Source organism: Rhinoderma darwinii, unplaced genomic scaffold (genome assembly GCF_050947455.1).
Source record: "Rhinoderma darwinii isolate aRhiDar2 unplaced genomic scaffold, aRhiDar2.hap1 Scaffold_4462, whole genome shotgun sequence".
Lineage (NCBI taxonomy): Eukaryota > Metazoa > Chordata > Amphibia > Anura > Rhinodermatidae > Rhinoderma > Rhinoderma darwinii.
Window position 1 is genome coordinate 74,498 of NW_027463910.1, and position 15,945 is coordinate 90,442.

The 15,945-nt window shown below is 48.4% G+C and overlaps 2 protein-coding genes across 5 annotated transcripts in view; one reads left to right on the forward strand and one right to left on the reverse strand.

The window, feature by feature from the left end:
• Positions 1-15,528, reverse strand: part of SURF1 (SURF1 cytochrome c oxidase assembly factor) — a 37,798-nt gene extending 22,270 nt beyond the window's left edge. Inside the window, exon 1 of one of the 4 annotated variants that reach the window (XM_075848686.1) lies at positions 15,487-15,528. Coding sequence is in view for 2 of the 4 variants with exons in the window: in XM_075848684.1 (XP_075704799.1) it covers positions 90-160 (71 nt within the window). In the remaining 2 variants the exon portion in view is untranslated. Of the gene's footprint in view, positions 1-89; positions 229-15,486 lie in introns of those variants that run through there. The other 3 variants (XM_075848684.1, XM_075848683.1, XM_075848685.1) reach the window with 3 other exon arrangements.
• Positions 45-15,300, forward strand: SURF2 (surfeit 2). Its single transcript, XM_075848687.1, has 6 exons — positions 45-460; positions 1,256-1,410; positions 1,592-1,692; positions 3,211-3,366; positions 3,639-3,760; positions 15,169-15,300. The coding sequence occupies exons 1-6, from the start codon at positions 356-358 to the stop codon at positions 15,256-15,258; spliced, it is 729 nt and encodes a 242-aa protein (XP_075704802.1). The 5' UTR covers positions 45-355; the 3' UTR covers positions 15,259-15,300.
• Positions 15,529-15,945: the final 417 nt, after the last annotated feature.

Genomic DNA, 15,945 nt, shown 5'->3' on the forward strand with positions numbered 1-15,945 from the left:
ACTACCACCACCTCCTATATCACCAGCAGATGTCGCTGTTATTACCACCACCCTCCTCTATCACCAGCAGATGTCGCAGTGACCTCTACCCAGGAGCCGCGGTTTTCACCTGACTTCGTGCGCTCAGTACCGGACTTCTTAAGAACCAGACTCCGGACATTACGGTTCCTGCAGTGAAACGACGCGTTAATGCACCACGTGAGGAGAACTTCCGGTTTAAAATGATACGCAAAGCAAGGTAACGCGCGATGTGTGGACGGAAGCCTGGAGGACTCAAATGTCACAGCGCGGAGGGTTATACGTCACTGGATAATGGCGGCGCCCTGAGATCTTCTCTGTGATTGGTTCCGGGGGAATGGCGGCGGCGGCTGCACGTGGTGAGAACATGGACGAGCTGCCCGAGGAAGTCCGACTATTTCTTCTACAGCATCCGACATTGCAACCTATTGCCGGGAACAAGGTGTGTGCGAGGCCCGTGTACAAGGGAACCGACACAGACACACTGTACCGAGACCACCCCTCACACATACACACCCGGTGTACCGAGACCCCCCACACCCGGTGTACCGAGACCCCCCACACCCGGTGTACCGAGACCCCCCCCCACACCCGGTGTACCGAGACCCCCCCCCCACACCCGGTGTACCGAGACCCCCCCCCACCCGGTGTACCGAGACCCCCCCCCCCACCCGGTGTACCGAGACCCCCCCCCCCCACCCGGTGTACCGAGACCCCCCCCCACCCGGTGTACCGAGACCACCCCTCACACCCGGTGTACCGAGACCACCCCTCACACCCGGTGTACCGAGACCACCCCATGCCCGGTGTACCGAGACCCCACGCCCGGTGTACCGAGCACCCCCCCCCACCGCCAGGTTCCCTTCGCTGTGACGAGACATGAGCTGACGCGGCGTCTCTTTTTCAGGTTCGCTGTGACGGGACACGAGCTGACGCGGCGTCTCTTTTTCAGGTTCGCTTCGCTGTGACGGGACACGAGCTGACGCGGCGTCTCTTTTTCAGGTTCGCTTCGCTGTGACGGGACACGAGCTGACGCGGCGTCTCTTTTTCAGGTTCGCTTCGCTGTGACGAGACATGAGCTGACGCGGCGTCTCTTTTTCAGGTTCGCTGTGACGGGACACGAGCTGACGCGGCGTCTCTTTTTCAGGTTCGCTGTGACGGGACACGAGCTGACGCGGCGTCTCTTTTTCAGGTTCGCTGTGACGGGACACGAGCTGACGCGGCGTCTCTTTTTCAGGTTCGCTTCGCTGTGACGGGACATGAGCTGCCGTGTCGTCTCTCTGATCTGCAGAACTTCACAGACGGCAGGAAATATAAACGTCTCTCCAGCCGGCCGCTCGCCTTCCACTACAGCAGTTTTGAGCCGCACATCGTCCCCAGCACCAAGAACGGGCAAGTAGTGGGGGGAGGCGGAGCCTGGCGGGGGAGGCGGAGCCTGGCGGGGGAGGCGGAGCCTGGCGGGGGAGGCGGAGCCTGGCGGCGGGAGGCGGAGCCTGGCGGCGGGAGGCGGAGCCTGGCGGCGGCGGTGTTTTTTTCGCTTCCTGCTCATTAATCGGCTTATTTTTTCTTTTAGACAACTATTTTGCAAATTAACCCTTCGTCACATCAACAAGGTCCCAGAACACGTTCAACGTCACGTCCAGGGGAAGCGCTACCTGCGAGCTCTGCACAGGTGTAAGTAGCCGCCGCCGCCGCCAGGGTCGTGGTCATGTAGCTCCTTGTTTAACCCTTTAGTGACCAGCCTATTTTGGGTATGAGTGATTTTTACATATGACCGCACCCCTGGAGAGACTGAGGATATAAAAAGGAGGCGCCGCCCCCCACACCCGCTCAGGTTTCCTGTCCTCCGGATGGGATCGTCCTGTTGGGAAAGAAGCGCCTCTCCCTGGGCTGCTGCCCCCCCTAGCGGGTTCTCACCTCTTCTCCCTGGGCTGCAGCATAGAGCGAGTCCTATACTCCCCCACATGTATATACACTCATAGAGAGAGTCCTGCCTCTCCTCCCCACATGTATATACACTCAGAGAGAGTCCTCCCCTCCCCCCACACATGTATATACACTCATAGAGAGAGTCCTGCCCCTCCCCCCACATGTATATACACTCATAGAGAGAGTCCTATATACGCTCATAGAGAGAGTCCTATATGCGCTCATAGAGGGAGTCCTACATGCGCTCATAGAGGGAGTCCTACATGCGCTCATAGAGGGAGTCCTACATGCGCTCATAGAGGGAGTCCTACATGCGCTCATAGAGGGAGTCCTACATGCGCTCATAGAGGGAGTCCTACATGCGCTCATAGAGGGAGTCCTACATGCGCTCATAGAGGGAGTCCTACATGCGCTCATAGAGGGAGTCCTACATGCGCTCATAGAGGGAGTCCTACATGCGCTCATAGAGGGAGTCCTACATGCGCTCATAGAGGGAGTCCTACATGCGCTCATAGAGGGAGTCCTACATGCGCTCATAGAGGGAGTCCTACATGCGCTCATAGAGGGAGTCCTACATGCGCTCATAGAGGGAGTCCTACATGCGCTCATAGAGGGAGTCCTACATGCGCTCATAGAGGGAGTCCTACATGCGCTCATAGAGGGAGTCCTACATGCGCTCATAGAGGGAGTCCTACATGCGCTCATAGAGGGAGTCCTACATGCGCTCATAGAGGGAGTCCTACATGCGCTCATAGAGGGAGTCCTACATGCGCTCATAGAGGGAGTCCTACATGCGCTCATAGAGGGAGTCCTACATGCGCTCATAGAGGGAGTCCTACATGCGCTCATAGAGGGAGTCCTACATGCGCTCATAGAGCGAGTCCTACATGCGCTCATAGAGCGAGTCCTACATGCGCTCATAGAGCGAGTCCTACATGCGCTCATAGAGCGAGTCCTACATGCGCTCATAGAGCGAGTCCTACATGCGCTCATAGAGCGAGTCCTACATGCGCTCATAGAGCGAGTCCTACATGCGCTCATAGAGCGAGTCCTACATGCGCTCATAGAGCGAGTCCTACATGCGCTCATAGAGCGAGTCCTTCCCCTCCCCCCACACATGTATACACAGTGAGGACTCCCTCTCTCCAGCATAGTCGGTGCTGTATACATCGGAGGTCGTTGTGGGTCCGGCGTTGGTACATTGATGTCTGGAGACTGATGATGATGGATTTGCACTGATCTGACCAGTCGCTTCTTCCCCAGATGAGGAATGTCAGAAACAAGGAGTGGAATATGTTCCTGCCTGTCTACAAAACAAGAAAAAGCAGCGCCACCTAGAGGAGGATAAAGGTGAAGTGTGTGAGCGCAGCCCTGGTGAGGACAGTGAGTCGGGGGACAGTATGAGCGACCTCTACCCAGGTACGACTCCCCTTACTATAGAGTGTTATAGGAATGTCCTGATGGGCCGCGGCTCCGGGGGGGGGGGGGGGGGGTCCTGCCATACAGGGACAGCTGCCTGGGATATGCACGGCGCGGGGTGTCGTCGTTTTATGGGACTGTGGCGGCTCAATCCCTAACCTGGGGACGTGATGTTCTTACTCCTCATCTGTATTATGGTTTCCTGCGGGACGTGGCGTTATAATAGACGGTAGTGAGAGCGGCGGCCACTAGTAATGGCGCTGTATCCACAGATCATATGTTTTCTAAGAGAAGCGCGGCCGAAGAGGAGAAGGGCAGCCGGCAGTCCGCCAGCGATGAGGAGATGGAAGTGGAGGGAAGTGCACCGCGCAATCCCAGCAGGAAGAGGCCGCAGGTGTGTACAGGGAGTAGTGACGGGGGCTGGGGTACCGGGAGTAGTGACGGGGGCTGGGGTACCGGGAGCAGTGACGGGGGCTGGGGTACCGGGAGCAGTGACGGGGGCTGGGGTACCGGGAGCAGTGACGGGGGCTGGGGTACCGGGAGTAGTGACGGGGGCTGGGGTACCGGGAGCAGTGACGGGGGCTGGGGTACCGGGAGCAGTGACGGGGGCTGGGGTACCGGGAGCAGTGACGGGGGCTGGGGTACCGGGAGCAGTGACGGGGGCTGGGGTACCGGGAGTAGTGACGGGGGCTGGGGTACCGGGAGTAGTGACGGGGGCTGGGGTACCGGGAGTAGTGACGGGGGCTGGGGTACCGGGAGTAGTGACGGGGGCTGGGGTACCGGGAGTAGTGACGGGGGCTGGGGTACCGGGAGTAGTGACGGGGGCTGGGGTACAGGGAGTAGAGACGGGGGCTGGGGTACAGGGAGTAGAGACAGGGGGCTGGGGTACCGGGAGTAGTGACGTGGGGCTGGGGTACCGGGAGTAGTGACGTGGGGCTGGGGTATCGGGAGTAGTGACGTGGGGCTGGGGTACCGGGAGTAGTGACGGGGGGCTGGGGTACCGGGAGCAGTGACGGGGGCTGGGGTACCGGGAGCAGTGACGGGGGCTGGGATATCGGGAGCAGTGACGGGGGCTGGGGTACCGGGAGCAGTGACGGGGGCTGGGGTACCGGGAGCAGTGACGGGGGCTGGGGTACCGGGAGCAGTGACGGGGGCTGGGGTACCGGGAGCAGTGACGGGGGCTGGGGTACCGGGAGCAGTGACGGGGGCTGGGGTACCGGGAGCAGTGACGGGGGCTGGGGTACCGGGAGCAGTGACGGGGGCTGGGGTACCGGGAGCAGTGACGGGGGCTGGGGTACCGGGAGCAGTGACGGGGGCTGGGGTACCGGGAGCAGTGACGGGGGCTGGGGTACAGGGAGTAGTGACGGGGGGCTGGGGTACAGGGAGTAGTGACGGGGGCTGGGGTACAGGGAGCAGTGACGGGGGGCTGGGGTACCGGGAGCAGTGACGGGGGCTGGGGTACCGGGAGCAGTGACGGGGGCTGGGGTACCGGGAGCAGTGACGGGGGCTGGGGTACCGGGAGCAGTGACGGGGGCTGGGGTACCGGGAGCAGTGACGGGGGCTGGGATATCGGGAGCAGTGACGGGGGCTGGGGTACCGGGAGCAGTGACGGGGGCTGGGGTACCGGGAGCAGTGACGGGGGCTGGGGTACCGGGAGCAGTGACGGGGGCTGGGGTACCGGGAGCAGTGACGGGGGCTGGGGTACTGGGAGCAGTGACGGGGGCTGGGGTACCGGGAGCAGTGACGGGGGCTGGGGTACCGGGAGTAGTGACGGGGGCTGGGGTACCGGGAGTAGTGACGGGGGCTGGGGTACAGGGAGTAGTGACGGGGGCTGGGGTACAGGGAGTAGTGACAGGGGGCTGGGGTACCGGGAGTAGTGACGGGGGGCTGGGGTATCGGGAGTAGTGACGGGGGGCTGGGGTACCGGGAGTAGTGACGGGGGGCTGGGGTACCGGGAGTAGTGACGGGGGGCTGGGGTACCGGGAGTAGTGACGGGGGGGGCTGGGGTACCGGGAGTAGTGACGGGGGGGGGCTGGGGAACCGGGAGTAGTGACGGGGGGGGGCTGGGGAACAGGGAGTAGTGACGGGGGGCTGGGGTACCGGGAGCAGTGACGGGGGGCTGGGGAACAGGGAGCAGTGACGGGGGGCTGGGGAACAGGGAGCAGTGACGGGGGGCTGGGGAACCGGGAGCAGTGACGGGGGGCTGGGGTACCGGGAGCAGTGACGGGGGGAACAGGGAGCAGTGACGGGGGGCTGGGGTACCGGGAGCAGTGACGGGGGGCTGGGGTACCGGGAGCAGTGACGGGGGGCTGTGCTGGGGTGACGGGGGGCGCTGTGCTGGGGTGACGGGGGGCGCTGTGCTGGGGTGACGGGGGGCGCTGTGCTGGGGTGACGGGGGGCGCTGTGCTGGGGTGACGGGGGGCGCTGTGCTGGGGTGACGGGGGGCGCTGTGCTGGGGTGACGGGGGGCGCTGTGCTGGGGTGTCGGGGGGCGCTGTGCTGGGGTGACGGGGGGCGCTGTGCTGGGGTGTCGGGGGGGCGCTGTGCTGGGGTGTCGGGGGGGCGCTGTGGTGACGGGGGGCTGTGCTGGGGTGACGGGGGGCTGTGCTGGGGTGACGGGGGGCGCTGTGCTGGGGTGTCGGGGGGGCGCTGTGCTGGGGTGACGGGGGGCTGTGCTGGGGTGACGGGGGGGCGCTGTGCTGGGGTGTCGGGGGGGCGCTGTGCTGGGGTGTCGGGGGGGCGCTGTGCTGGGGTGACGGGGGGCTGTGCTGGGGCTTTCAGTGAGGTCGTCCCCGATGCTGCGATATTGGGGGGGATGTTCGGTTTTGTGTTTTCACTTTTTGTTTCTGCTGAACCTCCCGTTGTGATCATTGGATCGTCTCTAGAATGTTTGGTATAATCCGTGATTACCGCTCATTAACCCTTCCCGCCCCGTCCAGCAGAAAGTGATTTTATTGCACAAACGCTGCAAAGCATCAAAAACTATAAACATCTGATATCACCGTAACCGTGCCGACCGGCGGAATAACGTCACATGTCATTTATAGCGCACGGCGAACGCCACAAAAAAAGAAACGCATTGTCAGGTATTCTATATACACCCCGATACACCCGCACATATTATATACACCCCAATATACCCGCACATATTATATATACCCCGATATACCCGCACATATTATATACACCCCGATATACCCGCACATATTATATACACCCCGATACACCCGCACATATTATATACACCCCGATATACCCGCACATATTATATACACCCCGATATACCCCACATATTATATACACCCCGATATACCCGCACATATTATATATATACCCCGATATACCCCGCACATATTATATACACCCCGATATACCCCGCACATATTATATACACCCCGATATACCCCGCAAATATTATATACACCCCGATATACCCCGCACATATTATATACACCCCGATATACCCCGCAAATATTATATACACCCCGATATACCCCGCACATATTATATACACCCCGATATACCCCGCACATATTATATACACCCCGATATACCCCGCACATATTATATACACCCCGATATACCCGCACATATTATATACACCCCGATATACCCGCACATATTATATACACCCCGATATACCCGCACATATTATATACACCCCGATACACCCGCACATATTATATATACACCCCGATACACCCGCACATATTATATACACCCCGATATACCCCACATATTACATATACCCTGATGTACTCCTCACATATTACATATACCCTGATCTACTCCTCACATATTACATATATCCTGATGTCCTCACATATTACATATATCCTGATGTACTCCTCACATATTACATATACCCTGATGTACTCCTCACATATTACATATATCCTGATGTACTCCTCACATATTACATATACCCTGATGTACTCTTCACATATTACATATACCCTGATGTACTCCTCACATATTACATATACCCTGATGTATCCCCACATATTACATATACCCTGATGTACTCCTCACATATTACATATACCCTGATGTACTCCTCACATATTACATATACCCTGATGTACTCCTCACATATTACATATATCCTGATGTACTCCACACACCTTATATATACCCTGATGTGCTCCTCACATATTACATATACCCTGATGTATCCCCACATATTACATATACCCTGATGTACTCCTCACATATTACATATACCCTGATGTACTCCTCACATATTACATATACCCTGATGTACTCCTCACATATTACATATATCCTGATGTACTCCTCACCTATTACATACATCCTGATGTACTCCTCACATATTACATGTATCCTGATGTACTCCTCACATATTACATATATCCTGATGTACTCCTCACATATTACATATATCCTGATGTACTCCTCACATATTACATATACCCTGATGTACTCCTCACATATTACATATACCCTGATGTACTCCTCACATATTACATATACCCTGATGTACTCCTCACATATTACATATATCCTGATGTACTCCTCACATATTACATATACCCTGATGTCCTCACATATTACATATGTCCTGATGTACTCCTCACATATTACATATATCCTGATGTACTCCTCACATATTACATATACCCTGATGTACTCCTCACATATTACATATACCCTGATGTACTCCTCACATGTTACATATACCCTGATGTACACCTCACATGTTACATATACCCTGATGTACTCCTCACATATTACATATACCCTGATGTACCCCTCACATATTACATATATCCTGATGTACTCCTCACATATTACATATATCCTGATGTACTCCTCACATATTACATATATCCTGATGTACTCCTCACATATTACATATATCCTGATGTACTCCTCACATATTACATATATCCTGATGTACTCCTCACATATTACATATACCCTGATGTACTCCTCACATATTACATATACCCTGATGTACTCCTCACATATTACATGTACCCTGATGTACTCCTCACATATTACATGTACCCTGATGTACTCCTCACATATTACATGTACCCTGATGTACCCCTCACATATTACATATACCCTGATGTACTCCTCACATATTACATATACACTGATGTACTCCTCACATATTACACATACCCTGATGTACTCCTCACATATTACATATACCCTGATGTACTCCTCACATATTACATATATCCTGATGTACTCCTCACATATTACATATACCCTGATGTACTCCTCACATATTACATATACCCTGATGTACTCCTCACATATTACATATACCCTGATGTACTCCTCACATATTACACATACCCTGATGTACTCCACACATATTACATATACCCTGATGTACTCCTCACATATTACATATATCCTGATGTACTCCTCACCTATTACATACATCCTGATGTACTCCTCACATATTACATATATCCTGATGTACTCCTCACATATTACATATACCCTGATGTACTCCTCACATATTACACATACCCTGATGTACTCCTCACATATTACATATACCCTGATGTACTCCTCACATATTACATATATCCTGATGTACTCCTCACATATTACATATACCCTGATGTACTCCTCACATACTACATATACACTGATGTACCCCTCACATATTACATATACCCTGATGTACTCCTCACAGATTACATATACCCTGATGTACTCCTCACATATTACACATACCCTGATGTACTCCTCACATATTACATATACCCTGATGTACTCCTCACATATTACATATACCCTGATGTACTCCTCACATATTACATATACCCTGATGTACTCCTCACATATTACATATATCCTGATGTACTCCTCACATATTACATATACCCTGATGTCCTCACATATTACATATGTCCTGATGTACTCCTCACATATTACATATATCCTGATGTACTCCTCACATATTACATATACCCTGATGTACTCCTCACATATTACATATACCCTGATGTACTCCTCACATGTTACATATACCCTGATGTACACCTCACATGTTACATATACCCTGATGTACTCCTCACATGTTACATATACCCTGATGTACCCCTCACATATTACATATATCCTGATGTACTCCTCACATATTACATATATCCTGATGTACTCCTCACATATTACATATACCCTGATGTACTCCTCACATATTACATATACCCTGATGTACTCCTCACATATTACATGTACCCTGATGTACTCCTCACATATTACATGTACCCTGATGTACTCCTCACATATTACATGTACCCTGATGTACCCCTCACATATTACATATACCCTGATGTACTCCTCACATATTACATATACACTGATGTACTCCTCACATATTACACATACCCTGATGTACTCCTCACATATTACATATACCCTGATGTACTCCTCACATATTACATATATCCTGATGTACTCCTCACATATTACATATACCCTGATGTACTCCTCACATATTACATATACCCTGATGTACTCCTCACATATTACATATACCCTGATGTACTCCTCACATATTACATATACCCTGATGTACTCCACACATATTACATATACCCTGATGTACTCCTCACATATTACATATATCCTGATGTACTCCTCACCTATTACATACATCCTGATGTACTCCTCACATATTACATATATCCTGATGTACTCCTCACATATTACATATACCCTGATGTACTCCTCACATATTACACATACCCTGATGTACTCCTCACATATTACATATACCCTGATGTACTCCTCACATATTACATATACCCTGATGTACTCCTCACATATTACATATATCCTGATGTACTCCTCACATATTACATATACCCTGATGTACTCCTCACATATTACATATATCCTGATGTACTCCTCACATATTACATATACCCTGATGTACTCCTCACATACTACATATACACTGATGTACCCCTCACATATTACATATACCCTGATGTACTCCTCACAGATTACATATACCCTGATGTACTCCTCACATATTACATATATCCTGATGTACTAATCACATATTACATATACCCTGATGTACTCCTCACATATTACATATACCCTGATGTATTCCTCACATATTACATATACCCTGATGTACTCCTCACATATTACATATATCCTGATGTACTCCTCACATATTACACATACCCTGATGTACTCCACACATATTACATATACCCTGATGTACTCCTCACATATTACATATATCCTGATGTACTCCTCACCTATTACATACATCCTGATGTACTCCTCACATATTACATATATCCTGATGTACTCCTCACATATTACATATACCCTGATGTACTCCTCACATATTACACATACCCTGATGTACTCCTCACATATTACATATACCCTGATGTACTCCTCACATATTACATATACCCTGATGTACTCCTCACATATTACATATATCCTGATGTACTCCTCACATATTACATATATCCTGATGTACTCCTCACATATTACATATATCCTGATGTACTCCTCACATATTACATATACCCTGATGTACTCCTCACATACTACATATACACTGATGTACCCCTCACATATTACATATACCCTGATGTACTCCTCACATATTACATATACCCTGATGTCCTCACATATTACATATGTCCTGATGTACTCCTCACATATTACATATATCCTGATGTACTCCTCACATATTACATATATCCTGATGTACTCCTCACATATTACATATATCCTGATGTACTCCTCACATATTACATATGCCCTGATGTACTCCTCACATATTACATATATCCTGATGTACTCCTCACATATTACATATACCCTGATGTCCTCACATATTACATATGTCCTGATGTACTCCTCACATATTACATATACCCTGATGTCCTCACATATTACATATATCCTGATGTACTCCTCACATATTACATATATCCTGATGTGCTCCTCACATATTACATATACCCTGATGTACCCCTCACATATTACACATACCCTGATGTACTCCTCACATATTACACATACCCTGATGTACTCCTCACATATTACACATATCCTGATGTACTCCTCACATATTACATATACCCTGATGTACTCCTCACATATTACATATATCCTGATGTGCTCCTCACATATTACATATACCCTGATGTACTCCTCACATATTACATATATCCTGATGTGCTCCTCACATATTACATATACCCTGATGTACTCCTCACATATTACATATATCCTGATGTACTCCTCACATATTACATATACCCTGATGTACTCCTCACATATTACATATATCCTGATGTACTCCTCACATATTACATATATCCTGATGTGCTCCTCACATATTACATATACCCTGATGTACTCCTCACATATTACATATATCCTGATGTACTCCTCACATATTACATATATCCTGATGTACTCCTCACATATTACATATATCCTGATGTACTCCTCACATATTACATATATCCTGATGTACTCCTCACATATTACATATATCCTGATGTACTCCTCACATATTACATATATCCTGATGTACTCCACACATATTACATATACCCTGATGTACTCCTCACATATTACATATATCCTGATGTACTCCTCACATATTACATATACCCTGATGTACTCCTCACATATCACATATATCCTGATGTACTCCTCACATATTACATATATCCTGATGTACTCCTCACATATTACATATATCCTGATGTACTCCTCACATATTACATATATCCTGATGTGCTCCTCACATATTACATATACCCTGATGTACTCCTCACATATTACATATATCCTGATGTACTCCTCACATATTACATATATCCTGATGTACTCCTCACATATTACATATATCCTGATGTACTCCTCACATATTACATATATCCTGATGTACTCCTCACATATTACATATATCCTGATGTACTCCTCACATATTACATATATCCTGATGTACTCCACACATATTACATATACCCTGATGTACTCCTCACATATTACATATATCCTGATGTACTCCTCACATATTACATATACCCTGATGTACTCCTCACATATCACATATATCCTGATGTACTCCTCACATATTACATATATCCTGATGTACTCCTCACATATTACATATACCCTGATGTAAAATGTAAAAATGACAATATAGTGCGATACTATAGTATTGCAGTGCATTGTAGCAGCAATCTAATGATCGCTGGTACAAGTCCCCTAGGGGGGAGTAATAAAATGTGTAGAAATAAAAAATAACTAAAAGTTGTTATTCGTGAACAAAGTAAAATGTTTAAAGTCCCAAAAAAACAAACCTTTTCCCATTTTTTTCCTGTAATGTCAAATATAAACAAAATTGGTATCGCTACGTCCCTAAAAGTCTGTTCGATTACATGATACCATTATTTAGCTCGCACGGTGTACACCGTAAAAATAAAGCATTTTAAAGCTGCAAATGGCGCTTTTTTTTGGTAACTTTCGCTCATACAACTTTTTGATCACTTTTTATTAGATTTGTTTTATGTACCCAAAAAATGGCACCAATAAAAACTACAGCTCGTCCCGTAAAAAGTAAGTCCTCGCTCCGCTCAGTCGACCAAAAAATATAAAAAAAAGTTCTGGCTCAGAATATGTTGAACAAAACTATTTTTTTTACTTTGTAGAAGTTGTAAAATATATTAAAAAAAAATAGATATAAATTTGGTATCCTCGTAATCGTTTTGAGCTGCCGAAAAAATGTGTTTTTTTTTTTTGTTTGTTTTTTACCGCACCGTGAAAGCCATAAAAACGAAACCCAAGAAACAGCAGAGAAATCCGTGTTTTCCAATTTCAGCCTCCAGAGATTTTATTTTCAGTCTCCCAGTACATTCAATGAAATGGTGTCAATAGAAACTACAATCCCTCCCGCAAAAAATACGCCCTCGCAGCGCTCTATAACCATAAAATAAAAAACGGTTTGGCTCTTGGAATGCGGGAAGTGAAAAGCGAAAAAGCAAAAAATTGGATCAGTCCTTAAAGGTTTAATTAATGTCTAATGAAAAACCCCCATTTATGAGCCCGCGGGGCGTCGCCGTAATCCGGAGAAATCTCTTTACAAACGTTGGGCGGCTTTTTGCTCCTTTGTTTTGTGAAAATGAAAAAACTCAGCATTTTAGTGGAAATAATGTTGATATTCATTTTCACGGCCTAATTCTAATAAGTTTTGCAGAAGACCTGTGGTGTCCAAATTCCCACTATACACCTAGAATAATTCCTTGAGGGGTGTAGTTTCCAAAACGGGGTCACTTTTGGGGGGTTTCCACTGACCTGGCGCCTAAAATATATTTTATAAAAGGAGGCCCAATAATCCCCCAGCTGCTCCTTTCCTTCTGAGGCCGGCGCTTCAGTCATCACCGCACGAGGGCCACACGTGGGATATTTCTCTAAACTGCAGAATCCGGGCAATAAATATGGAGTTTTGTTTCTCGGGTAAAACCTTTTGTGTTACAGAAAAAAATGGATTACAAATGAATTTTGGCAAAAAAATGAAATTGGTAAATTTCACCTCTACTTTGCTTTAATTCCTGTGAAACGCCTAAAGGGTTAAACTTTCTGAATTCTGTTGTGAATACTTTGAGGGGTGCAGTTTTTAAAATGGGGTGACTTATGGGGCCTTCTAATATATAAGGTCCTCAAAGCCGCGTCACAACTGACCTTCCCCTGATTTAACGGCCTTTTGAAATTTTCTTGACAATGTGAGAAAACGCAGCTAAAGTTCTAAACCTCGTAACCTCCGAGAAAAATAAAAGGACTTTTAAAAATGGATGCGAATATAAAGTAGAGATGTGGGGTGCGTTCACTAGTGACTGTTCTGTGTGTAGAACGCTCCGTCTTACAAGCAGATACGTTTACATTTAGAAAATGTTAATTTTTGCAAATTTCTGTGTTTCTCAAATATTGAATTTATCGACCAAATTTTTCCACTAACAAAGTCCAACATGTCACGAGAAAACAATCTCCGAATCACTCGGATATGTAAAAGCGTTCCAGTTATTACCACATCAAGTGACACATGTTAGATTTTCAAAAACCTGCTTTGTCTTCAAGACCAAAACAGGCTCAGGCCTGAAGGGGTTAATAAACTGACGGACAATCTGAGGCCGAGCCTTTGGCTTCTATCCATGGCAGGTTGTTGGGCTCCCAGCTACCAAGGCAACCAATCAGTGTCTCCGATCCAAGCCGTTACAGCGGGATGTTGGTTGTATATTACAGTTGGCACCCACCACTGATGGTGCATGTACAGCTCCTGTGCCGTCCACTTGGGGTTCCATTACATCCTGTTACAATCAAATGACAGCAGCTAGAACATAACGGTACGCCAATTTGTGGAAACGGGTTAAAGGTGAGGCTAACCAGGTACGCTGCGGAGCACACACTCGTGGTCTCAGGTGCTGAGGCAACTAGGGGAAATGGCTAGGGTCAGAGGGTGATGTCTAGGGTCAAGGCTTAGGGTCAGGGGGCGATGGCTAGGGTCAGGGTTTAGGGTCAGGGGTCGATGGCTAGGGTCGGGGTGATGTCTAGTGTCAGGGCTTAGGGTCAGGGGGCGATGGCTAGTGTCGGGGCGGTGGCTAGGGTCGGGGTTTAGGGTCAGGGGGCGATGGCTAGGGTCGGGGTTTAGGGTCAGGGGGCGATGGCTAGGGTCGGGGATTAGGGTCAGGGGGCGATGGCTAGTGTCAGGCTGATTGTTTGGCTTTTCTTGTATCTTCTTCTAAATGTGAAACTCTCTTTGTAGAAGCAAGCTGGATCTTCCCAGAAGAAATTCAAGTCTCACCACAAGAAATCAAAGACCAGCAAGAAGCTCTCGGCCCCGTCCACTTGTTAGTTGTTTGGTGTAATAATATAATAAAGCTTTTGTTTCTTGATAGCCGGTGCTCAGATCTATTATTTGTGTGTTGTGGTAGCGGATTCCGAACTAGACCCATAATAGTAAACAAAATACTGTAGTAACTTTTGTGGCATAACCGGAACGATTGTATCATCACAATCGTAATTGGGACATCTCAATATTGACCGTTGAAATATTCCAATAGTAACAATTATCAAATCCCACCGTGCCACTGCGACCTCACCACCGTGCCACTGCGACCTCACCACAGTGACCTTTTTTACATCAAAATATAAATTGTGATTTCTTGATTGTGACATCACAATAGTGACCTCTGACATGTCAACGTTATCACTGTTATTACAATAATGACCATTGTGACATAGCAGTGTATAGCACTGACAGCAGCTAATATCCAGAGTAAACGCCCTGTGCAGCACTGACAGCAGCTAATATCCAGAGTAACCGGCGTGTACAGCACTGACAGCAGCTAATATCCAGAGTAACCGGCGTGTACAGCACTGACAGCAGCTAATATCCAGAGTAACCGGCGTGTGCAGCGCTGACAGCAGCTAATATCCAGAGTAACCGCCGTGTGCAGCACTGACAGCAGCTAATATCCAGAGTAGCCGCACTGACAGCAGCTAATATCCAGAGTAACCGCCCTGTGCCGCACTGACAGCA